Source organism: Vipera berus, assembly GCF_964194415.1.
Source record: "Vipera berus genome assembly, chromosome: 2".
Lineage (NCBI taxonomy): Eukaryota > Metazoa > Chordata > Lepidosauria > Squamata > Viperidae > Vipera > Vipera berus.
Genome location: NC_138203.1, coordinates 125076792 through 125102955, shown reverse-complemented (window position 1 = coordinate 125102955; position 26164 = coordinate 125076792). Strand labels below are relative to the sequence as shown.

General features: G+C 42.6%; 1 protein-coding gene across 1 annotated transcript; it reads left to right on the top strand.

The window, feature by feature from the left end:
• Nucleotides 1–255: 255 nt before the first annotated feature.
• LOC308664199 (metabotropic glutamate receptor 6-like) lies at nucleotides 256–25749 on the top strand (the record flags this gene model as incomplete). The annotated part of the gene is made up of 10 exons (XM_081321230.1): nucleotides 256–750; nucleotides 2977–3193; nucleotides 6548–6683; nucleotides 7891–8045; nucleotides 10004–10144; nucleotides 14665–14865; nucleotides 15548–15687; nucleotides 16055–16990; nucleotides 23412–23637; nucleotides 25694–25749. 10 exons carry the CDS (start codon nucleotides 256–258, stop codon nucleotides 25747–25749), a joined length of 2703 nt encoding a protein of 900 aa, XP_081177356.1.
• Between the last annotated feature and the right edge of the window lie 415 nt (nucleotides 25750–26164).

Below are 26164 nucleotides of genomic sequence, written 5' to 3'. Positions count from 1 at the left end.
TCCAAGGAAGAACTTTTGTATATCCTCATTTTAAACAAACAACCTTGCCTGGACATGCATCTGTCAATGATTTTTAAATGAAATATCCTGGGTGGGGTGGGGTGGGGGAGAGTACTATTTAACTTTTAATCTGCTCAGAATGGCAAATCTTAGTGGGTGCTGAAATGAGATTTGAACCCAACTCCATTCTGTGTTTGCCTTCTTCTGTTTATAGGTTGTAGCCATCCCAAGTACTCAAAAAGACAGGAAGCCATCATGGAGTCTACTAACTTCCCATTGTTTTGGTTCTGGTCACTGTGGGCCTTAGGATCTGGCCCAGGTTGGGTACGTAGCCAAGCAGCCACCCAGCCACATTCAATCAAGATAGAAGGAGACATCACTCTTGGAGGGCTGTTCCCTGTGCATTCCCGTGGCCCAGCCGGAGTACCTTGTGGAGAGGTGAAGAAAGAAAAGGGGATCCATCGGATGGAAGCCATGCTTTACGCTCTGGATCAGATCAACAGTGACCCTGATCTGCTTCCCAACATAACCTTAGGGGCCCGAATCCTGGATACCTGCTCTCGTGACACCTATGCCTTGGAACAATCATTGACTTTTGTCCAGGCACTGATTCAGAAGGACACTTCCGATGTGCGCTGTTCCAATGGGGAGCCAGCCATCATTGCCAAACCAGAGCGCGTGGTGGCTGTCATTGGGGCCTCTGCCAGCTCTGTCTCTATTATGGTGGCCAACGTCCTTCGCCTCTTTGCTGTAAGTAGAAGTCAGGCCTTTCACACGACATCATTTGGGGGAAAGGAGGTTGAACAGCAAAGAGATGATAGAAGCTGCACCTTCCTAGGGAACATCTGGATTCCTGTCTCAGGAGATGATATTTAAGATGGTGCCCCTCCTTAAAGGGTGCATTTGGAAAGTCAGTGCCTGTTTGAGAGGACACTGCAGGGCACTCAATTGTGGTTCTACATAAAAAAATGAAGTGTAAAATTCAAAGCACAGGGGGGAAAAATCTGTAGGAAAAATAAATATTTTCATTAATAAAGATGGAAAGAGCTGGGTAAACTGGGCCTGGAGAACAGAAAACAGATGGAGGATTTGATAGCATCGTCAAGTACTAGAAAGGACCACATAGAATAGTATTTCTCCATCATGGAAGCTTCCAGTTGTGACTTCCAAAATTCCCCAGGTAATATAACCACTGCTGAAAATTCTGGGTCTACACAAGACAGATTCCACTGGAATTATAAGGGAAGAAAAACAAAACTCCCTAAGAATAGTTCCGCAGTAAAACCAGCTACCCAAAGACATGCTGGTTTCCCCTTCATTGGATGAGTTCAGACAGAAGCTAAATAGGCATCTATTTGGGATGTTTTATTCTGGATTCCTGCAGGGACCAAGAGCTAAACTCAGTCATCTCAAAGAGCCCTTGGAACTTAGAACGGCTATGATTTTATACTTAACATGAAGTTGATTAGAAATGATTTTAATAGCAATTGCTAATTATTGCTAATAGTTAGCAATATTTGAGGCCAACTTTTTAAAAAATTATTGGGCCTCATCTGTCTTTTACTTCATTTACATTCTATTTTGGCATGGTGCATTTAAAAAAGGGTTCTGAGCATAAGAAAGTCTTAGGAACCCAGCAATGGCCCAATCATTCATAGCATCCTAAACCATAATGTGGTTTCATTTAAGCCCCGGTGTTTGCAGCAAGGAAGCTCTGCCGGGACATTACCAAAACCTGAATGTCCATCCAAAATTGATGAAAAAGCAGGGAGAAAACTAGTCTGAGCGGACTACACAAAGGCTTCCAAAAGAGATAAAACCTTGAGGAAGCCTTCATGTCCAAGACTTTTCCCCACTGGTGAGCATCACATTGTATCCATGGAGACCAGATCTCTACTGAAGTTATGGAAGTATCAGAGCTGCTCATTGTGGTTTATGTGGTTTGTGTGTTTTACTCTACAAGCCAGCATGTTGCCGGAATACAGCTACTGTTAAAAAAATTGTGTTAAAACCCAGTTGGCTTTAGCACATGAGACAGGAGGAATGTCATCTTTTCTTGTGCTCATGAACACTTTTTAAATGCATCCTGCTTCATGTGAAACAATGAGACTTCTTGAATTGGTACTGAGGCTGACTCTGATGAAGTAAGGGAGTAGTTAACCAGAGAAAGGGACATTTAACAATACATCCTGGAATTCTTCCTTTCTGGAAATATGTTGCATGCCATGCCTATAGGGCAGCAAGGGTTTTTTTAAAAATACTTTTAATATTTTAAAAATGATAGCAATTTTTAACATTTCTGGACCTTTTAATATTTTGTGATTTCATTTTTTAATCCACTGCTGCTTATTTATTAAGATATTGTGAATATGTGTGTGTGTGTGTGTGTGTGTGTGTTTCTTTTAATGCACTTAGTTTTAAATGTTTTGTCTAGTTTTGTTTTGTCTTTGTAATTTTTTTTTGAGTTTACATTTTAACTTTTTGAATAAAATAAAATAAAATGTAAGGGATAGAAGAAAAAGAAATAAGATATTGTGAAAATGGATCTAAGCTATTTGTGCAGGGCAAATGTTGTCACACAGTTATGGCAATTATTACTTTGTTCATGACTATTAATGGGAGCCATATAAATGCCCTAAATCAGTCGACAAAGAAGCTTAAGCCTCACTCGGGTCATTACTCTCCATCTCTTAAGAGCATTTTTGCTTTGTAACAAAAAGCTACCATTTAGCCTTAATATTGTGTCAGTACTGGGAGGATTCGATAAAACACAATGGATTAAAATAAAAACAGGGAGGAGGACAAGATGTGAGCTTGGTGAGCCTTTGATGGTACAGTACAGAATTATTTTTACAAAAGAAATAGGACTAAATGGATAAGGAAGGGCTGGAGAGGAAGGTCTCTGGCACAACAAGGCTAAGGAGGCTAAGGATAAAAACATCACTTTTAACCCGTGATTTTCTTCCACTCTTACAGATTCCTCAGATAAGCTATGCATCCACAGCACCAGAACTCAGCGACAATAACCGCTACGATTATTTCTCCCGTGTGGTGCCTCCTGACTCTTACCAAGCTCAAGCAATGTTAGACATTGTTAAAGCGCTAGGCTGGAATTATGTCTCCACCTTGGCATCTGAGGGCAACTATGGCGAGAGTGGGGTCGATGCCTTTGTGCAGATCTCCCGGGAAGCTGGTAAGAGGAGCTTGGGCAATGTCTGAAGCTGATGATGGGGGTCGGTAAAGCTGCTAATTTCCTGGAAAAACAGCCCATGAACAGACACATGAAAACTGCTTGCGGTTGTTCCATGTGCAGGGAAAGGGGATCTCTGCATGGGATCAGAGATTGGCTCATATTTTTGCAGCGTGCAAATGCAATGGAAAAAAAAGTCCCACACCTGAGTCCTAGGCCAAGTCCACACTGAAACAAATGAGCTTTTGATTCTGGATTAGCTGTGCTCTGGATTGCTGCCAGTGGAGGAGGAGAGGGTATACTATTGACAGACATGATGATGGGCCAGACAAGATGGAATGTGAGATTATGGTAGCTCAACAGAGCAAGTTACATGCAACACTTCCATATCTACTGTTCGATAGCTGGGCCACACTCATCACATTTTAATCTAAAGTAAAATAGAGTTGGGGTTTTGGGGTGTAGCCTTCTGCTTAGCCTCTAGGTCATTATGTGAACTCAAAAATATGGTCATTGGAGAAGCTATGGAAATATGGGCAATTGAGATTAGTTAACGTGGGCTGAGCTTTTTGTATTTGTGTAAACCTGGTGACCCTGTGAGTTTTTGCTCTTGTTATCCCATGACTGATCCCTGACTGATATCAGTAGCAAACCACTTCTGTATTGTTACCAAAATACCTACCAGGACATATTAGTCATTGGGAATCAAGGTTAATTCAAGGAAGATGCTATCTTTATCTCTTACATACACAAACCACTAATTTGTGAGATTCCTCCTTTTCCCAAATTATTTTTAGGAATAAACTATTGGTTTTCACACTTTCCGCTGGCAGCAAGTACTTTGCAGATTTATTTGGCTTCCAGGATCCTTTTCCTCTCCCCACAGTGAGCATAGTAGAGGATTTAAGGGATAAAATCTAACACAGTGGTATCTTGGTACTGAACTGCTTTGAAACTCAATGCATTTTGACATGAAAATTTTGTCCTGGTACTCATTGTTTGTTTGATACTCAATGCACAAGTTAGAACTTGTCAGTGTCAGCTGCCTTATGACTCACTTCATTATTCCCTATGGGAAAAAATTTGATATTCATTGTTTTGGCACTCATTGCATTTCATAAATGGCTTAGATGAGGGAGTAGAAGGCATGTTTATAAAATCTGTGGATGACACAAAGCTTGGGGGAGGGGGGGATTGCTAATAGCTCTGAAGACAGGTTCAAAATCTTGATAAACCTGAACAAGATCCAAAACAAGATCCAAATGTTGTTCAGCAATGAGTAATATAAGCAACAAATAATTGGCCATATACAAAAGTCAATGCAGTTTTGGGCTGCATGAATAGAGGCCTAGGGTCAAAATCGCACAAAGTGATAGCACCCCTCTCTGCTGCACGGGTCAGGCCACACCTGGAATTCTGTGTCCAGTTCTGATCAGCACAATACAAAAAGGATGTTGAGGAACTGGAAAGAGTGCAGAGAAGAGCAACGAAGAAGATAAGTGGCTTGGAAGCTAAACTCTATGAAGAACGGTTAAAGGAACGTGGTATGCTTAGCATAAAGAAGGGAAGGCCAAGAGGAGACATGATAGCAGTCTCCCAATATATGAAGGGCTGTCACAGGGAACAAAGAATAGATTTAGTCTCTCTAGTGCTTGAACCAAGGAAGAATTTTCTGACTATGAGAGCTTAGCAATGGAACAGCCCACCTCCTGGAGCTGTTGGTGCTCCCTCACTGAAAGTTTTCAAGAAAAGACAGGACAGCCATTTGTCCAAAACGGTATCATATTCCTTTGCCCAGTCTGCTGCAGGTATCTTTCAGTGATGGCAGGTTGGAGAGAGTATTAATCCTCTTCCAGTAAACACTTTACTCACTTTAAATCCCTCCCTCTCCAAGAATCCTCATTTTATCTCTGAATAAAGAAAATCATAGGGGATATGTCAGACCCCATTTGGAATACTGTGTCCAGTTCTGGAGACCTCACCTTATCAAAACAGATATTGATAAGATTGAGCAAATCCAGAGAGAGTCAATAAAAATGGTGCATCGGAGAAATGGAATATGGGTATGTGTAGTTTAACGAAGAGAAGAGTGAGGGGTGACATGATAGCAGTGTTCCAATATCTCAGGGGCTACCACAAGGAAGAGGGAGTCAAGCTATTCTCCAAAGCACCTGAAAGTAGGACAAGAAGCAACGGATGGAAACTAGTCAAGGAGAGAAGCAACCTAGAGCTAAGGAGAAACTTCCTGACAGTTAGAACAATTAACCAGTGGAACAACCTGCCTCCAGAGGTGGTGAATGCTCCAACACTGGAGGTTTTTAAGAAGAGACTGGACAGCCATTTGCCTGAAATGGTATAGGGTTTCCTGCCTGAGCAGGGGGTTGGACTAGATGACCTCCAAGGTCCCTTCCAACTTCTTCTTCTTCTTCTTCTTCTTCTTATTATTATTATTATTATTATTATTATTATTATTATTATTATTATTATTATTATTATTATTATTATTATTATTATTATTTGAACAGCCTGGAAGAAGAGAAGGGGAGTGGAGGACCTAATTGAAACCTTTAGATATATTAAGGGTGCGAATAAGAATCTAGAAGGTAGTATTTTCAATATTAAGCAAAAATCAAGACTGGGGTGGGGGCATAACCACAAACTGATAGTTCAAAAGTAATGCTAGGAAGTATTACTTCACAGAAGGAATAGTGGAAGCTTGGAACCAGCTTCCAGCAGAGGTATTAGGTCAATCAACGATTACTGAGTTTAAATGTGCTTGGGATAAACTCATGTCCAAATAAATAACAATAATAAATAAATAAAAATAAATTAATTAAAAAGAAAACAAAAACCACAAGAAAAAAATCTCAAAGGTCAGGCTCAATGGACCACTAGGTCTTCTTCTGTGGTCAGTTTTCTCCATTTCTATATATGGTGCATCTAACCTAGTTTGGAGCACACCGGAAATTCTGAAAAGCCTCTAGTGAATGTGAAGCTTTCTTGAACCCGTCTAAGTAACCAGCATAGCTTTGGGCTATGCCCAGGAATATGAAACATCAGCAAAGAATCAGGACAGAACAACTGAGATGTAGTTTAAAATAATCTTCTTTGGGACTGAAGAACAGAATCGGAACATTAGGAAGGAGTCTTATTCCAAATCAGATTACTTGCCAATGTAGACCAAGGTAACTCAAAGCAACCATCAGCTTTCAGGGGATCAGGCACAATGAGAGCTCACCATGATCTGCAATCCACTTCTTTTTAAATAGGAGATGTCGCACCTTCTGTGTATAAGGCAAATACCCAGTAAACCACGTTTTCCCAATCATTTCCTAAGGCCTTTTTCCTACCTGGCAGGTGGAGTCTGCATTGCCCAGTCCATCAAGATCCCACGAGAACCCAGACCAGGAGAGTTTAACAAAGTGATCAAGAGACTGATGGAGACTCCCAATGCCCGCGGCATCATCATTTTTGCCAATGAGGATGACATCAAGTAAATGCTCCATCTGCTTTTTTTTTCCTTTTGTTCGTTTGTGTTCTGGCTTCCTTCCAAGAGTTGTGAACATGTTTCCTCTTCCGTTTCATCCTGACAACAGCCAGAATGGTGGGTTAATCTGATCCAAAATGATCAAGGGAACAGGATGGCTAAATCTGAGATTATTTTCACCTTAGTAGGATATGCAAATGAAAATAATTCAGGGAATGGTTAAATTAAATTAAATTGAAAAGATGGTTTGTTTTTAGCTTGACTAGTTCAACTGATGTGCAAGTATGTGGTCTGTTTATGGTTCCTAGTTAGGCCTGACTGGATTTTGTGGTCCATCCAACTCTCTTATCAATCCAGAGAGGTACACAACAAAAGTAGCTAAAAAGGAATAAAATCGAACCAAGAATTAACTAAACGATGATTAATTCATTCATGAATTTTAGACTGGATCAAAAAACTTGATCAAAACACATCATGCAGCGAGTAGGCAATTTCAAATCCACATTTGGCCTGCCAGCTCCTATTTTTTTAGCACACAGATCACAGCAGATCATCCTGCTGAAATCTGTCAGCAAAATCACTCATTCGCAGCTGCATAATTTTCAGCAGGTTTTCGTAAAATATTAACTCTGTCTTTAACCTCTGCTAGATTTCATATACTCCCACACCCCTCTCCACACTACCATTTCCCAAAGTCTTTCCATCATTAGATATGTCTCTTGCTTCCCCCCATAAATATATAAATAAATTGCTGCTCACCTCCCAAGCTGGAAAAAAGGTGTCTATTCCTGACTCAGTGCAGCATGTAATAGTATATAGTCCTAGCCTAGCATTAACCACATGGTGGCTTATAGCTGAAGTTCTGAATTCATTAGTTACGCTTTCCCTGTTAGTTGTCCTCACTGAAGACCCCTATCTTGCCTTTAGTAATTTGGTTCCTAGTCCCTTGACTTGCCTAGGTAACGTTAGACAGAGCCTGACAGATTATACAGATCTTGAGGTTTTCCTGGCATCAGTTGGAATAAGGAGCAAAACATCGGTATGGCCAAAGTAGACTCAAGTCTATCGCATGCAAGAGCTGGGGATAAGATATCCATGCAACACAACATCACAGGGACACAGCAAAAAAAAAAGAGGTGATTGACAGAGCATGTTGTATCTTGCTTAGGGATTAGTCATGAATGTCTCTCATTTTTCCATTGCACCCCTGCAGAAGAGTGCTGGAAGCCTCCCGCTTTGCCAATCTGACAGGGCAGTTCCTCTGGGTAGGTTCTGACAGCTGGGGCTCCAAGATCTCCCCCATTCTGATGCAAGAAGAAGTGGCTGAAGGAGCAGTGACCATCTTACCCAAAAGAGCCTCAATTGAAGGTAACAAAAGCTTAGACAGAGCAGAAGGGAGCAGCAGCGTGCAGTTTGGAAGAGAAACACAAATTGGCTGAAGTCACATGACACAGCTGGCCCACTTTGCCATGATTCCAAGATCCACTTTCCTTCCTGAGACCTAGTAGAAAATGACCAGCATTACCCTGGGCAAACTGGTGGCAGATATCCCTCAGAATGATTGCCACTTCTGCATTTGTTATTCTTCCTGAAAAGACAGGAATGGGTTTTTTTTTTCTTACCTATCTCTATCCCTTTCTGCCTGTTTCATTATCCCCACACTACTGATTGGATAGAGAGTAAAATAATGGGTGAGAGGGGACTCCTATTAATACCCATTTTACAGGGCCACCTACCTTGACCACTATAGGAAAGTTTAACAAGAGCTGGGGATCAGAACCATAAAAATCACAGCCACCAACAGAGGTTGTGATGGCCAGTTAGAACTAGAGATCCTTAATCTCAGAGTACATGGACAGACTCAACCACAGTTTCAACTGGGAAATTGTAAGCATCTTAGACCAAGCTAAATCTAAAACCATTAGGAATTTCTGAAAGCTTGGCATTCAGGCAAATCAGCCATCAGCAGACACATAGAAATAAGCCACATTTATACACCATTGAAAAAGGACAATAAAAAGGCTAAGAAGGAAACAAAAAGACCAGAATGCATCCTCTCCAGCAGCTTACACCCGAATAAGTAGGGATGGACACCAAACAATTAAGTAGAAAACAATATCCTAATTAAGGGTAACTAACTATCAAGGAGAAAACCACACCAGCAATGCTGGCAGGGCAAGCTACTGTAATTAAACAGGGAGCAAACCCCATACTCACTAGCACTGAAGAAGTTAGTCAAATAATGAAACATCCACAAGCAAACAGCCAAGCTCAGAGAACACAGAGGATTCCATGATTAGAGTTTTGCCATCCAATATGGTGGCCCTTAGTAGCATATGTGAACAAGCCTTCCCAACAGCTTGCAGCCCAGATGTGGCAGTCCTAGTTTAAACCTATAATTATCTTCTTTCCTATGTTTGCATGACATGGCTATGCATGGGACTTTAATTTAAAAGTGCCATGCTTGGTCTGGGTAAAACTAACCCTCTGTAACTTACAGCTGGCACAGTTTAACAATGACACATATGTCCCAGTTGCATATGTCAAGCAAACCAAGTAAATGTTTGGAAAATGCATCCTTAAATAATTATTTTCTCTGTTCCTTCATTTTGTATTGAGCACAGCTGCATATTAATTCATTTAAAAGAGGCATTTCATTCTTAAGCTCTGTTCTCTAAGAGCCTGGGTTGTGAATGTGCGAGGGTTTTAAAATGCATTATTGGCAACTAATCCATTTTAAAGTGATAGAGAAGCCATGATTTAATAGACTTAAAGCAACTCTTCAGAGCTGGGAAGATCAATGAGTGAGAAGACAGATGCCTTCCTTCCATTCTACCCCAGACCGATACTTGTGCTTAGAGATTTCAATCTGCTAATGACGAGACGCAAAAGACTTCGTTAATGTCTCTAAAATAAAAGGATACAATGTAACAGAGAATAGGACTCCTCTCTCAAGGGAAAGAATTCTGTAAGGTAAAGTTTGACTGGCAGGAATGAGTAATGTTCCATTCTACTGAAGTTTCTGCTTGATGGATAAAAATCACCATCTCTACATCCAAGTACTTGATGACTGGATGCTGACATACATTCACACACATCTGGCATGAGAAAAAGCCACACAACATACTCCTTTGCTCTTAAAAGTCATCCACTCTGAAAAGCCAAGAAGGAAAACTTTTTCACATGGAGATAACCCTGCAACTGAGAGATGACGTGGCTGATCACGATTCAACTTCAGTAACTACCTTTAAAAAAAAAACATTGACGGTTCTTTGAAAAAAAATATGACTGCACAGCTATGATCCTCCTCCTTGTTCTCTTTCCAGGTTTTGACCAATACTTCACCACCCGCTCCTTGGAGAACAATCGGCGCAACATCTGGTTTGCTGAATACTGGGAGCAAGACTTCAGATGTAAACTGACCCGCCCAGGGTTCCAATATGAGGAAGGCAGCCGCAAATGTACTGGTAGGGCTATTCCTGATGTGTGGAGCCAAGGAGGGAGGAGTAAAGCCAGGGGAGTTAATGCACAGAATAATTGCTTCAACGAATAATTCCCCAATTGCACACTAATCCCTGGTTTTGAGGTGATTGTGGTAGAAAACATCACAGAGCTTCAAGGCCTAGGCCCGTGGTGGCAAACCTATGGCACGCGGGCCACAGGTGGCACGCAGAGCCCTCTCTGTGGGCGCATGCACTGTGTGCAAAAATAAAAAAAGGTTCAATCAATCAATCCATTTCAACTTCTCACGGGAAATCGCAAAGTTGGAATTGATTGATTGAACTTTTTAGTCCCACCCAGTCTGCCGTTACCACGGCAGCCACGCCCACCCAATGGGCCACGCCCACCCGGCACCCAATGATACATAAGTGGGTTTGGGGTTGCAGTTTGGGCACTCGGTCTCTAAAAGGTTCGCCATCACTGGCCTAGGCCAGGGGTGTCAAACTCAATTTCATTGAGGGCCGCATCAGCATTGCAGTTGCCCTCAGGGGGCCGGGTGGGTATGGCCAGGGTAGGCGTGGCCTACTGGGTGGGCGTGGCTAGAGTGCGTATGGCCTACTGGGTGGGCGTGGCCAGCTCTACATCATACGCATCAAGGGTGCCAATGGGGGCCTGGGCAGGAGTGGGACAGATCTGAGGGTCTCTGGCAGAAGGAGGGTCTCTGGGCCAGGGCCAAGGCAGTGGGGGCCGTTCCCTCACTGTTTCCAGGATGGCTTCGCGGGCCACATGAAACCACTTTGCGGGCCGGATCCGGCCCCCGGGCCTTGTGTTTGACATGTCTGGCCTAGGCTGTTGTTCAACTCCACCGGGAACAGAGGAGATTAGACTTCAAGTGTCCCCTCTCCCCTTATGACAGAAAGAAAGCAAGGAACTCCTGCTTCCTCTCCAGGCCCTGTTTTTTCCTGGAAAAATGTCCAGCTCAGCCTCCTTTTCTATGCTGCTTCTAGTTGTTTTAGTGACTTCTTCAGTCCGAATCCATTTGTTCCCCTCGATTTCTCAAGCCCATCTCCAAAGTTCCCCAATATTTCCCACATCCGCTTCTCTTCCACTGAACTGCCGGCAGTTGGAGGTGCATGGTGAAGGTGCATGGTGCCTTGCCAAAAAAAAAAACAAGTTAACAAAAGTTGACCAAGAAAATTAGGTTCAGCCTCCCTCCCTCAGCAACTGAGAAATTATCAATCGTTACACAAATTGTTCAAGAAAGCAGGCAAGCAAGATTAAAATACTGCAACTGCTTTGGAAAGAAATACATCAAAAGTCAGGAGCTGGCAAAGAAAGGAAGGAAGGAAAGGAAGGAAGGAAGGAAGGAAGGAAGGAAGGAAGGAAGGAAGGAAGGAAGGAAGGAAGGAAGGAAGGAAGGAAGGAAGGAAGGAAGGAAGGAAGGAAGGAAAAGACCTGCCAATTTGACTTGGCATCAGTGTCCTAAGCATCACTTTTCATAGACAGCCTCGTGAATGGCTATTATTCTTTACATGAACTAAGGATATGTCTGTTTACAACAGTAAGCTTAGACATCTACTGTATAAGTACAACTTATACATCAGGCATTGCCTTGATCATGACATGCAACCTGACCCCCATTCCCATGTACTGTACACAGTTTGTACTGACAAATGAAATCCTCTCCTTGAGGTTGCCCTTGTCTCATCCCCATTTAGTGCGTAAGAGTGCTTTAAGTCCTGATTAGTTGTGCCTGTATGAAAGCAGATTTTCCCTCACTCTAAGACTCTCCAAATTCAGCCTCAAGGCATATAACGTTTGTCATCATTACTTGGATGCAATCCGAGGTTATGTTTTGGAAGGGTTGGAAGGGTTGAAATGCCTCCTCCTGCCAACACTAGCCAGCCTCCACCACAGCCATTTCTTGCCCACCTTTGCCTTCCAGGTTTCCACAAAGAGAGAGCAGAATTGCTCTATTTTAGGTGGGAAGAAGAAGAGGCGTACATTTGCAAGGGATTTAAAGTTCTGGGATGCTAAATGCACCACTTCAAATTACAGGTGCATTTGCTTCCTTTTGGGGAAAAATTAAAATCTCTACAAGTCACAAACCTAACCAAACAGCAAGTAGATTTGGAGGAATACGGAGATGGCCTGAAGAAGGTATTCAACAGCCATTATGCAAGCATCCAGCTCAGCCTAGCTCAACAGGACTGGGGCAGTGAGTTAAAAATTCAGGATTGTCCTGCTTGGATTCTCCTTACTACAAGTAGTCCTTGACTTAGGACCACAATTGAACCCAACATTTCTGTTGTTAAATGAGACGGTGGTTAAGCACGTTTTGTCCCACTTTACGACTTTGCTTGCCACAGTTGTTAAGCGAGTTACTGCAGTTGTTTAAGTTAGTAGCACAACTGTTAAGTGGATCTGGCTTCCCCATTGACTTTTCTTCTCAGAAGGTCGCAAAAGGTGATCGATCACATGACCTTGGGACACTGCCACCGTCATAAATATGAGTCAGTCGCCAAGCATCTGAATTTTGATCATGTGACCCGTGGAGATCTTGCAATGGTCGTAAGTGTGAAAATCAGTCATGTCACTTTTTTCAGTACCATTCTAACTTTGAACGGCCACTAAATGAATTGTTGTAAGTCGAGGACTATCTGTATAAAGAGGGGTGGAGAGAGAAAGAGAGAGAATCTCTGTCAAGCTTTCAAGATTGAGGTCAACCCTTTGAAATAGAACAGGACAGGAAAATAGACGTCACAGGAATTACTGCAATTCTGTTATTACAATATAAAATATGATAAAAAAAAAACAGTGAAAGCCTAACAGATTTTCTCTCTTCCCTTTTATACCAAAGAGAATCAGGGCAGGGCAATCCTGACTTTTTTCCTCACCCCCTTTGCATCTATCGGACACAAACTGACATTGGCATAAGAATTGTTGAATCCCCTTTTAAGCCCATCTCCATACTCTTCTATAGTAGGTTGTGCTTTAGTGCAGGGCTTTTCAACTGTTCGCTTAGTGACTGTTCGAAATTACAATGGCACTGAAAAACGTGCCCCCCAAGCCACAGCTGAGCAAGACACTTGCCTGCCCGCCCGGCGGTGCTCTTCCTCCTGTCCGAGGTTTTCATTGTGGTGAGCATTTCTGTTGGAGGATTGGCAGGAGGGGTGGGGTGGGGGTGTTTGGTTTTTATTCCCCTCCCCCATCTGCTGGGTGGTTGCAGCAGGTTTTGGTCACTTCACATGACCCTGGGACACTGTGACCATCATAAATACGAATCAGTTGCCAAGCATCTGAATGTAAATCACAAGACCCTCTGGAGATGCTGCAACATTCCAGCTGATCGGCACTTCTTCTGGGCTCAGAAGCGCCAGGATCAGTGCCAAGCTCCAGCTGGAGCCTGGCACTGATCCTGGCACTTCCACTGAGCCCTAACAGCCCCGAAGAAGCGCTGATCCTGGCGCTTCCGCTGAGCCCTGACAGCCCTGCAGCTTCAGCCATCTCTTGCTCAGGCTTGTGCGGTGCTGCCACTGGTTTAGCTCATTCCCCTCCCCAGCTACCACTTTTCTAGGATGGTCGCGTACCACCTGCCAGATGCCAATGTACCACAGGTGGTACCTGTACCACTGGTTGAAAAGCCCTGCTTTAGTGTTTTAGCCTTGTACTTTTCAATTTGTTTTTTCTCTTTAGTATGGAAGGAAATTGACAGCGGCACCCTATAATCAGCCATCTAGCCTAATTTCTTATTCTGAGCTGGGTACACATCCTTTTGCTTGATATAAAGAATAGAAAACTTGTCTATCGTAATAAATTCTGTTCTACTTCAGAATGGAGGAATGCACAAAGCGTTTTCCTTATAGCAAACCAAATAGCATCAAACCTTCCCCCCCCTTCTAAGTAGCATTGTTAATACAGCTGAGAACAGGGGATGCAATATAATTTATGAAAGGAGTTACAACGCTGCCCAAATATGAATCTATTATTTGGGTAGCTATTTTTCTTGGAAAACAAAGTTGGTATGTTTGAGAATAAGGCATAGGATGGCTCTAATGAGACAGGTAACCAAATTATCACAGCCAGAAAAAAAAGAAAAGAACATCTAAAAGGCCAGGGAAATTAAAAGAAGAATCTTGCATCTCAAGAAAAGAAAAGAAAAGCAGAGCAAGTGATAGCTGAGTCTTTCTGGGGAAGAAACAGCAATTGTGGGTAGACTTACATACCGCTTCACAGTGCTTTACAGCCCTCTTAAGCATTTTACAGAGTCAGCATATTGACCCCAACAATCTGGGTCCTCATTTTACTGAGCTTGGAAGGAGGGAAGGCTGAGTCAACCTTGAGCCGGTCTGGATCCAACTGCTGTCAGTGGGCAGAGTTAGCCTGCAATACTGCATTCTAACCACTGCGCCACCAGAGCTCAATTCTGTAAGCAAGGCACTAGAGTCAAAGAAAAAGCTTTCACAGCCAGAGAGTATCTTAATGTGACAGGCTATTCAGAATTGCCAGTGGCTTTGACTCACTTTCCCCCCCACCCTTTCTTCAGGAGATGAACGAATTGGCCGGGAATCAACTTACGAGCAGGAGGGGAAGGTGCAGTTTGTGATTGACGCTGTCTATGCCATGGCCCACGCCTTACACAACATGCATATGGAGCTGTGTTCAGGCCACATCGGGGTGTGTGACAAGATGGACCCCATTGACGGGCGTACCCTGCTGCACTACATTCTGGGGGTCAACTTCAATGGTGAGATCGGCAGAGGATCAGCTTTTCAGCCAAGAGGCTGGGTTGTATCACTCTTATGTCAGAGGTAGTATTCTACATTTGCACACGTGGAGACCTGAGCAAAGAGCAACGTAGGGCTGTGATCACGAACTGGCAGGCAAGTACAAGCTTGCAGTATTCAGGGCAGGAAGGAGTAAGAAAGCTTTACCCAGATTCTGCAGCTTTAGGTCACAAACAAAAGGAAGCTGCATGTTGAGGTGCAAACCAACAGCTCCAGGTCAACATATTTGTCATGCCCATTTTGTAGGCATGTCATACTCGACATGTCCTATCCTTGCCAATAGATAACATGCCCATCTTCTAGAGAGATAGAGAAGTGGAGAAAACTGATCTGCAGTTTTCTATATCCATCAATGCTTGCAGCAGGAAACAGTCTTAAAAAAAAGGCTCACAGGATTAGACCCTAAGCCTCTTGTGTCTCACATCACAATAGCAAATCAGGTTTTCACAACAGCTAACCAAACACCTCTGAGGCCCCCAAGTAGATGACCTACCGCATTTGACTTTGGAGGCTGCCTACAACTCTTCTTCCCACTAGTCTCTGTTGGCCGGTGTCCCTTAGCATAATGTTGTCTTATCCCCTTTAGAGAATCTCCATCTTGAAGGATGTCTGTGTCTCCCTGTAATCTTTTCTTTTCTGCAGGCAGTGCTGGGACACCGGTAATGTTCAATGAAAATGGAGATTCCCCTGGGCGCTATGATATTTTCCAGTATCAGCTGACAAATACTACAGCCCCAGGATACAGGTCCATTGGCCAGTGGACAGAATACCTTCGACTGAACGTGAGTGATACAGCATAGAATTAATCAATCATCGTTGTCATCATCGTCATCATCTTTAAATCATGTTTATGCCCTTTCTCTGTTTTTTTAGCCATTGATAAAATACATTCCATATTTGAAAATATTCTTCTTTTTCTTTAATCTTCAGTGTAAGTCTATCCATTTGTGCAAAGTCCAGTAGTAACGTACTAGTGAGTTTTGACCAGTTTGCCCCAATCACGTTCATGATGTTAATTGAGAGGCCGCCAAGTCCATTGTGGCCACATCCCATCAACTAAGAGGAACCTGCAAGGTATTGAAACACAGATGTGATTCCCTGGGATAATTGGCAGTCACTGTTCTCTGGCTTTCTCTGATTCTCCCCCAGATTGAGGACATGCAATGGTCAGGTGGACAGAAGGAGATCCCCTCATCAGTATGCAGCCTCCCTTGTAACCCAGGAGAGAGGAAGAAGATGGTGAAAGGTGTTCCTTGCTGCTGGCACTGCGAGCTATGCGATGGCTACCAGTACCAACTGGATGAGTTCAACTGTGAAATGTGTCCCTTTGACATGCGGCCCAATCTCAATCGTACAGCCTGCCTCCCAACCCCCATTGTCAAGCTGGAGTGGAGCTCTCCTTGGTCCATTCTGCCCATCTTCTTGGCCATCCTGGGCATCCTTGGCACCGTCTTCATTGTTATCACCTTCATCCGCTTCAATGACACCCCCATTGTCCGAGCCTCAGGTCGTGAGCTGAGCTATGTCCTGCTCACCGGGATTTTCCTCATCTACACCATCACTTTTTTGATGATTGCTGAACCAGGTGTCACCATCTGTGCCTTCCGGCGCCTCTTCCTTGGCTTGGGCATGGCCATCAGCTATTCGGCATTGCTGACCAAAACCAATCGCATCTATCGCATCTTTGAACAAGGCAAGAAGTCTGTGACTCCACCCAAGTTCATCAGCCCCACCTCCCAACTGGTAATCACCTTCAGCCTCATGTCTGTGCAAGTGGTGGCTGTGGTCATCTGGCTGGGGGTGCAGCCACCCCATAGCATCATTGACTATGAAGAACAACGTACCCCCAACCCAGAATTTGCCCAGGGCGTCCTCAAATGTGACATGTCAGACCTCTCTATCATCTCCTGTCTCAGCTACAGTATTGTTTTGATGGTGACCTGCACCATCTATGCCATCAAGGCCCGTGGCGTGCCCGAGAACTTCAACGAGGCTAAACCCATTGGCTTCACCATGTACACAACGTGCATCATCTGGCTGGCCTTTGTGCCCATCTTCTTTGGCACATCTCAGTCAGCGGAGAAGGTGGGAGCAATCAGGACAAGGAGTGGGGTGGTACAAGGGACGATGCAGTTTACGTACAAGTAGTCCTCGGCTTACAACCACTTGTTTAGCAACCATTTGCTAAACAAGTCACAACAGCACTGAAAAAAGTGACTTATCACTTGTCCTCACCCCTTGTTGCAACATCGCCACAGTTACTTCGGTTTGAGACCAAAATTTCCTTTGCTATGCAAGGCAGTTGTTACCTGAGTGCTCAATTGTGGGCTCTTTTTGCCAATGTTGTTAAGTGAATCATGTGGGCATTAAGTGAGCCCAGCTTCCTCCATTGACTTTGCTTGTTGGAAGCTGGCTAGGAAGGCCTCCCCAATGGCCATCACATAACCTCGGGACATTGCAACCATTACAAACACACGCCACTTGCCAAGCACCTGAATTTGGATCACACGACTGTGGTGATACTGCAACACTTGTATGTGTGAGGACTGGTTCCAAGTCACTTTTTTCAGTTGCCATTGTAACTTGGAACGGTTGCTAAACAAATGATTGTTAAGTCGAGGGCTGCTGATTAAGCTATGATGACACCGTAACAGGCAAAGCTGACAAAGTCAGACCTGTCCTGTTTTTTCATTCTGTCTGTTTAGGGAATGTCAAGGGGCTGCATTAGGCACTCTCAGGAGCTAATGGCACCCCTTTTAAATCATTAAATCCATTCCCCAAATGGGGGAAAAAATCATCCCAGTTTTGGGAGGTTGAGGTTCACAGGAATGCTGGTTGTGCTTTGAACTTTTGCAAGGTTTAAAAAAAGCTGTTTTGCTTCTTAGTTTTTTCTCAGATCGCCAAAGTAGGGTGCTGGGGATTGCAAAGACATTTTACACATTATAAAACAAGCCTGGGGGATTCCTCATCTGTTTTATGTTTTAGTGTCATTTACATGCTCACTTTCTTCTGGAAACTCAGGACAACAAAATAGACATTCTCTAATTTTTATCCTCTCAAGAATAGTTAAATAAGGTTGATTAGGCTGAAAAAAAAGAACTGTCCCCAAATCCCCCAATGAACCCCATGGTCAAACAGGGATTTTTAACCTTACCCACCCACCCCCATGTTGAGTCACCTGCGAGAGAGAGAGAGAGAGAGAGAGAGAGAGAGAGAGAGAGAGAGAGAGAGAGAGAGAGAGAGAGAGAGAGAGAGAGAGAGAGAGAGAGAGAGAGAGAAACAATTGGGACATTCCCATTTGGTGTCCTTCTCGTAACAGATTTTATTGATGGACTTTTTTCATATCAAATATGCCCATGAATTGCAGAAGGTTAGAAACCTTCAAGCCTTTTCCTTCTCAGGCTCATTCTGTATCAGTATGTATTAGGGGAGGAGCATCAAAACTTTCAAGCATTTCCTACCTGATGTCTAAAATAGTGGCATGCAGCTCCTCAGCCCTCATCTGGAACTTGCATTCACCAGCTTGACCCCTCAAAGGCTATTTTCATGATCTTTGAGGAAGGCCTGAAATAGGGATGGATGTGCCATTGAGCACATTCTGATGATCCAATAAAAGTACATTGCCATGTCTTCCATTACTGGCATAGAGTTCCCTTGCTTTTGGCTCAGTGCACCTTTCAAAGCAATTTGGGGAAAGAAGGTGCTCCCATCTTATTTCCTCACAGCAGGCTGGTAGGTTTTTGTTCAGCTAGGGCAGTGATGGCGAACCTTTTAGAGACCGAGTGCCCAAACTGCAACCCAAACCCACTTATGTATCGCTGGGTGGGCGTGGCCCATTGGGTGGGTGTGGCCCATTGGATGGGCATGGCCTATTGGGTGGGCGTGGCTGCGGTGGTAACGGCAGACTGGATGGGACTAAAAAGTTCAATCAATCAATTCCAACTTTGCAAGATGAGAAGTTGAAATTGATTGATTGATTGAACCTTTTTTTTCTTTTGCACACGGCGGCGGAGGCCTAAAGCGAAAAGGTTTTATAAAACCCAGCTGAAGGCCTAGGACTGGGGCAACGGCCATAGGTTCGCCACCACAGAGCCAGGGTGAAGAGTTGTTGTCTTCAGAGGAATGTTCATCTGCATGGTGTTCTAGATTATCTAGAAACTGAACTGTATGAATAAGCAAACAAGTATCACTGCTTAAAGCGGTCAGGACTACCAAGCTCTAGCAGGTGGTCTCTGATGTCTTTGTATTAAGAGCTACTGTGAAGTTGTAGGCATTCTAAAACAGTGTTTCCCAATTGGCTAGCTGGGGAATTCTGGGAGCTGAAGTCCATACGTCAAGTGATAAAGGTTGGGAAACGCTGCTCTAAAAGTTCTACCTCAGAAAAGTTATCCCAGTTCAGAATGAAGGCCCCAGGCGTGCTCATTAATCGCGTCCCATTTCCTTCCAATAAAGATAAGTAGACAGGCAGGTAAAAGACCATTTCAATCAAACACCCATCCCAGATAGAGTTTACTTCCCTCCACCCTCAAGATCTCAACCCTCATTGACCTTGGGATTCTAGATCTGGCAATGGCTTCTGTCTGTCTGTTTGTTTGTTTGTTTATATCCTGCCTTTCTTATTTTTACAAATAAATCAAGGTGATGAGCATATGAACACGTTCCTCCTCCCATGTTCCCTACAATAACAATCCTGTATGGTGGGTTGGGCTGAAAGAGAGTGACTAGCCCAAAGTCACCCAACTGGCTTTCATGCCTAGCTGAGCAGGCTGGGAATTCTTTATGTAATGGTCTGGTTTATATCTGCTGCAATTACATAGACATTGAGTAGTTTACAGTACGGGAAGAGAGCCATGTTAGTTTCTAATAGCAAAAAGTCAGAATGACTAATAGTGGATGCTACTAGATTCCTTCTGATTTTTCAGTAGCTTACAGTGAACAAGAGCAAAACCAAAGGTATTCAATACTTATGCATACACAATAGGACTATAACGAATAAAATTATGAAGGCATAAAATAAAATGAAATAAAACCATCCTATCACTTGCTGTAAAAGTCCAACATATCTAGAAAATTTCAAATGCAGGAAGCCTGGCATTAAAAGTAGAGTTCAGTTTTGAAAGAGCCATGAGCTGTATGCCTTTATTGTTTTGTTTTGTTTTTTGGAGTGATGTGACATACATAGTTATTTATGAGATTTAGATCATATGATAGCACTGCATGACCTCCTAACTGAACATCAAAAAAAAAAGATTAAAAGCATGAGGGCATGAGAAAGTTATGCTCTGGCTCTATTGCAGGATCTGCTAACAGTTATATTTGCATAATATATTAAATTTAGTTTTACCCACTTTTTTATAGTTGGTGCAAATCCTAATGATTTGGATAGTTTATTGCTCAGTGTGTTCCACAAACTTCAAAATTGGGTTAACACAATAATCAGGTGAAGTATTTTCTACAAATCCAGCCTATAATAGCCTAAATCATACTTCACAAATCACTGTGAATGGTTCACCACATGAGTAAATTAGGGCCACAGTATAAGGGCTGAAAAATGTGGATGACTGCTGGATGACAAATGAATGGTTAGAGCTTATTAATAATGCTTCATGCTGCCATTTAATAGTCTTCTGTTATTCTTTCCAGCCAGATATTGGATCCCTACAAATCCAAATGAAACATTATTGCTTAACAGAATGCATGATTCCAGGCATTGTGTCATAGGACATAAGACATCACTTATAAGTCATTATCCAGAACAAGAAAGCAATACAGCAGCTCAATTTCTCTTGTAACATTTCTTTCTGTTATAAAAGAGAGTATTTTATATTCTCTTTTAAATATATTTGTTTATGCATCACATTAAACTGTAATGTGGTTTGGGCAATGTGGCTTAGTGTGTGGTGAAAATCCTGCCACTGTCTTTATAAACCATGGTTTTGCATGCTTTTTTCAAATCCACGTAGTACTACTTGAGTCATTGATTAAACAAATTATGGCTCATACTGGATGGGGTGCTTAAGAAGGAGACTTAGACTCCAATCCATTCAACCAAGAGGCTGAAGGACAAGTAGATGTTATCATAGGCATCCATCACATTACATTGCAAATCACGAAGACATTGCCCGCGCAGGCTATGACATGAATTATGTCATTGCCCTCAGTCAAAAAAATCCTCAGCTAACACTCATTCCATAATTCATCTTATTCTGCATGCAACTGATTTAAATTATGTAATGCATGCCATTTGCTCAATGGCATCCTTCCCAAATACCATGAATTGCTTATAAGATATGATTCCTCTGTGTGTTTGTTTCTGCATAAGTGAACCCCTGGGAGGAGGAATTTTGAACTGGATTGTGGTTTAGGGTTGAAGGAAAGGAAAGATTTTTGTTACCCTCTGGATCTGGTGCTTCGTCTGCTCACCCAGCTGCTTTCCTACTTACAGCCATGTTAGTGCTACAGTTGTAAGTGGACAATTTTTAAAGGGAAAATGACCTTCCAGGAAAGAATTAAGCCTCCCTTTCTTTTGGGCTGAAAATTACATGGGGCAATATGTTGACATTGTAAACCACTCAGAGAGTGCTGCAAAGCACTGTGGAGTGGTATGTAAGTCTAAGTGCTGTTGCTATTGCTATTCAACTCCTATTCATTCATTTTTTAAAAATGCCAAAGGTTTTCTTACATCTCTATGCAGAGTAAAGATTCCTTTCCTCTGAAGTCTTTCCAGGGGCAATTCTATTGTTTATTTATTATCCCGCCTTTATTATTTTTATAAATAAGGCAAGGTAGTGGACATAAAATACTCCTTTCTCCTCTCATTTTCCCCACAAGAACCATCCTATGAATCGTATGGATGAAGTTGGTTGGGCTGAGACAGCACGTCTGGCCCAGTCACCCAGCTGGCGTTCAGGCTTAAGGGAGGCCTAGAAGTCACTATCTCCTAGTTTCTAAACCAGCACCTGAAATTCTAGACCAGGGGTAGGCAACCTTGGCTCTTTTATGACTCGTGGACTTCAACTCCCAGAATTCCTGAGCCAGTCCATGAGACATAAAAGAGCCAAGGTTGCCTACCCCTGTTCTAGACCATGGGTGTCAAACATACAACATCACGTGATGTGTCACAATGTACACATCACGGCAATGGGGTGGGCGCGGTTTTGGCATGACGCAGCCAGCACACGGGCCAGCAGTTTGACACCCCTGTTCTAGACCAAATTATAAACCACCAAGACCAACCACTAAGTCATTTACAATTATCCTGAGCTTTTCCTAAGAAAGACAGAATACAGATGTTTAAACCAAGGATTCCTTGCTCTCCTGTCATTTGGATGTCATCACTCTTCTTGATTAATTCATCATGGAATTCTCAAAAGTTATCTGTGGTCTTTGCTACATTACATCCATTAATAAAGGAAAGAGTACTTTTGTAACTTAGAGCACCCGTGAGGTGCATCTTTGCCTGATTAGCTCCTCTGGCCTGCTTCCTCCTTTCCAATAAATCCAGGAGATGCAATTTGAGGGATGAGAGTTCTTGCTCATTTATAGTTTTAAAAGAAACTTTGTGTGTGTGTGTGTGTGTGTGTGTGTGTGTGTGTGTGTGTGTGTGCCTTCTATTTCAGTTCAGGAGGTAGTGGAAGGCAGCATCCATTAGCCACCTACAGTAGGCTTGCAGGGTACTGAACTGAGAAGAAGCTCCCTAGAAGGTAACACCAGGCAGACTCAGAAGTTGGTTCTACAAACCAATAGAGGTGTTATTGAAATGGAACTCCCAGCAATTCTTCACCGTTGTCCTTGGAGAAGATGGAAATTCAGTTCAGAAAAACAATGGAAGGCCATTGGGTGCTTGCTTCTGATAAGCCTACCAAAATCCATTGAAACCAAAGGACTTCGGTGTGTTTAGTGGGCATAGGAATTTTAGAATTGCTATAGAAATAGGTGGGCATTTATATGTTAAGTAAGTGAGCAGACGACAAGGATTACAATCATTTTACTAAGGGTATTTACAAGCCCCTCCTTTCTGATTCAGTGAAGGCCCCTTTGGACAACTGTAAGATCAAATAGTGTGGCTTTTCTTGGACTGCATCATTTTAGACCTCCAGTTTTGACATTTAAAGTTGAACAATTTCAACAATTTCAATTTCAACAATTTCTGACTCTTCCTCACCCAATCAACCTAAAATGATGAAGGCCGGAATAAGTTTACAGCTTGACACCATGGCCAGCTAGGAGACTGATTTAGAAATATAATCACAGTTAACTTTTGTTAGTTATTGGGTAATGGATCATCTCAGTAATCAAGAAAAATTATGTCAGAGGAAGGCAATGGGAAACTCTGTGTTTCGTGCCAAGAAAACTCTGTAACGCACTAGAAGTCAAATTTGACTCATAAGTGACTTGAGTTGAACTTACATGATCCTGTGATTGCATGCCACAGTCCAGATCTTCTGGACTAAAATGCAGTCCTTGGGCCTTCTTAGCAAGCATCCTATGTGTTTCTCCCTCCCAGATGTACATTCAGACAACAACCCTCACCATCTCCATGAGCCTGAGCGCCTTTGTTTCTCTCGGGATGCTCTATGTACCCAAAATCTACGTCATCATCTTCCACCCAGAACAGAATGTGCAGAAACGCAAGCGCAGCTTGAAGTCAACAGCCACAGCTGTCAATGCCTCCACAAGGCTCTCACAGAAAGGCGCTCAAAATGGTGAAAGCAAAGATGAGAAGCAGGACAGTAAGTAACCCAAAAGTAGGTATCACTCTTATTTGCTCTTTGATGACCCCACCCAACGTGCCTCCAGTTGACCTCTACTTGCCCTGTAAGTACCATCCCTTCCTTTCCTTCTGCTTCGCCCATCAAATATCATGCCCCCCACCTTTCTCCCACCACCACTGTGCCTTGGAGAAATGAAGTCTTCAAAAATTTACATGCTAACCAATTACTTTCTTGAAATGAAACCTCAGTATTACTGAGAGATACTCCTACAGGGTCCTTCAGCAGAGTACACAAAGGTGGCCAAGAATGCTGATTCATTGTCTACATTTTAATGGTGTTTCAAATGGGTGCCTTAAGCTTTATTTTGTATGCTCAAAATAAAAGGTGGAAGAAAAAAAATATAAGAATGTGTGCTCAAGGAAGGTGACAAGTATCTAACAAATACCAAAGAAAAAATAGAATTGCTCAGCCAATTTTTGCTTCATCAGACAATTGCAACACTCTACCCAGCTCAGGTTTGGTAGAAAGGTAAGATATTTGCTTGGAGCCACCTACAAGTTGTGTTTGCTGGTGATAGATAGATAGACAGATAGATAGATAGGTAGACAGACAGACGGACGGACGGACAGATGGACGGACGGACGGAAAAACAGACAGAAAGACAGATGGATGGACAGACAGACAGAAAGATAGATATAAAGATAGATAATTTTAGTTACAGTAATAAAAACTAATACAAACAAAACTCAGAAGGAAATTAAAAGGAGAAAGTGAAAATGCAAAGAAAGAAAAAAGTAAAAAGGAATCAGTAAAATAAAGGAAAAAAATCTCCAAGTTCCTTCCAACCTAAGATATTATGAAATAAATATTAATATATACATACATACATACATACATACATACATACATACATACATACATACAAAATGAGCAAGGGGTCAAAGACATCATAAATACTAAGATCAAGAACCACCACGGCCCGGATGTTCGAATTTTGACTACACCATCAAAAGTCCCTACTATTAAAATCAGACATCCCAATCTGGCATCCTTCAAGTTGTTTGTAAATAATGGGAAGTGAAATCCAGTACCTTGTAAAGGCATAAGCCTGAAGAAAGATATTGTAAATTATCCCAAAGCCCCAAATGAACAGAAATATGTTGATAATAGGCACAAAACTGAACAGGCTGGTCTAAGGCGGATTTCTGCATATGTTTGTTAGCTTCATTAATTTAAATGAACGAACCTCTATTGTCAAAGTACAACCATGTATACATTGAGATTGGCTGAGCCTCCCTTCGTGCCCCCACCACCACAACTCACAGTGACAACACACCCACCATCTTGTTACACCATGTGAGCTAATTGCACAACACACCGGCCTCACAAGTCAATCATACATAAAATTATTTCCCGTTCAAGAGTCTAGGAACTAGGCATTCCATTTTTCTTTCACACTGACTTGTAAGGCAATTTTTAAAAAAATGCTCTTCCAATATAAACATGCATTGCAAAGAATAAAATCCCCTTTCTTCTTCATAGTAAGATAGATAGAGATAGAGATAGAGATAAAGATAGAGATAGAGATAGAGATAGAGATAGAGATAGAGATAGAGATAGAGATAGAGATAGATAAAACTCCAGATAGGAACTTTTATTTTATTTATTTTTTATTTTAATCCCATTTATATCCCGCCCTTCTCCGAAGACTCAGGGCGGCTTACAATCTAAGAAGCACAAACCAATGTGCTTAGCAGTAGCCTTCATTCTATGTATATGCCTGCTTATTAGGGCTTTCGCCCCCCCCCCCAAGCGGCATTATTACAAAGTCAGCTTATTGCCCCCAACAATCTGGGTCCTCATTTTACCTACCTCGGAAGGATGGAAGGCTGAGTCAACCTTGAGCCTGGTGGGACTCGAACCTGCACTAATTGCAGGCAGCTGGTGTTACTTAAGGAGGCATTAGCCCACTGCTCCACCAAGGCTCCAAGGAACTGCCTCTCCCCCAAATTCCTCCTTCTCAAAGGGGGAAATGGGATCCTCTGACTCTTCTCCTTTTTGTATCCCCCCACAGGTTTTCCTAAGGTGATGTACATCAGCTACACAGAACTGACCATGGTGCCCACATGACCGAAAAGGAGAAAGGGCTTAATTGGGCGGGGTGGGGGGAAGAGTGGAGAGGGCAGGAGGGAGCAAGGAAGGTGGATGGGGAAAGCTTTGGGGGAATGGAGTTCATGTGAGAGATTCATGGGTGGGCACACGTTAGGAAATAAACCTGTATTTTTTACACTATTGTCTTTTATTTATTTATTTTAAAAATCCAGTTTCAATTCAATAGAAACTGAAGGCTCAGATGCATTCAGGATCCCAAAACTAGGATCTGTGATGATAACCCTGCAGAACATTAGCCACTGAAATAAACTATTGTCCAATTTGTTACAGGGGTAAACTACTGTGCTGTCAAATTACAGAGGTTTACTTCAGCAATTGTTTTAGAGCAATTTATCCTGAAGGTCCAATTATTGGAAGAGAGATCTTGCCCTCT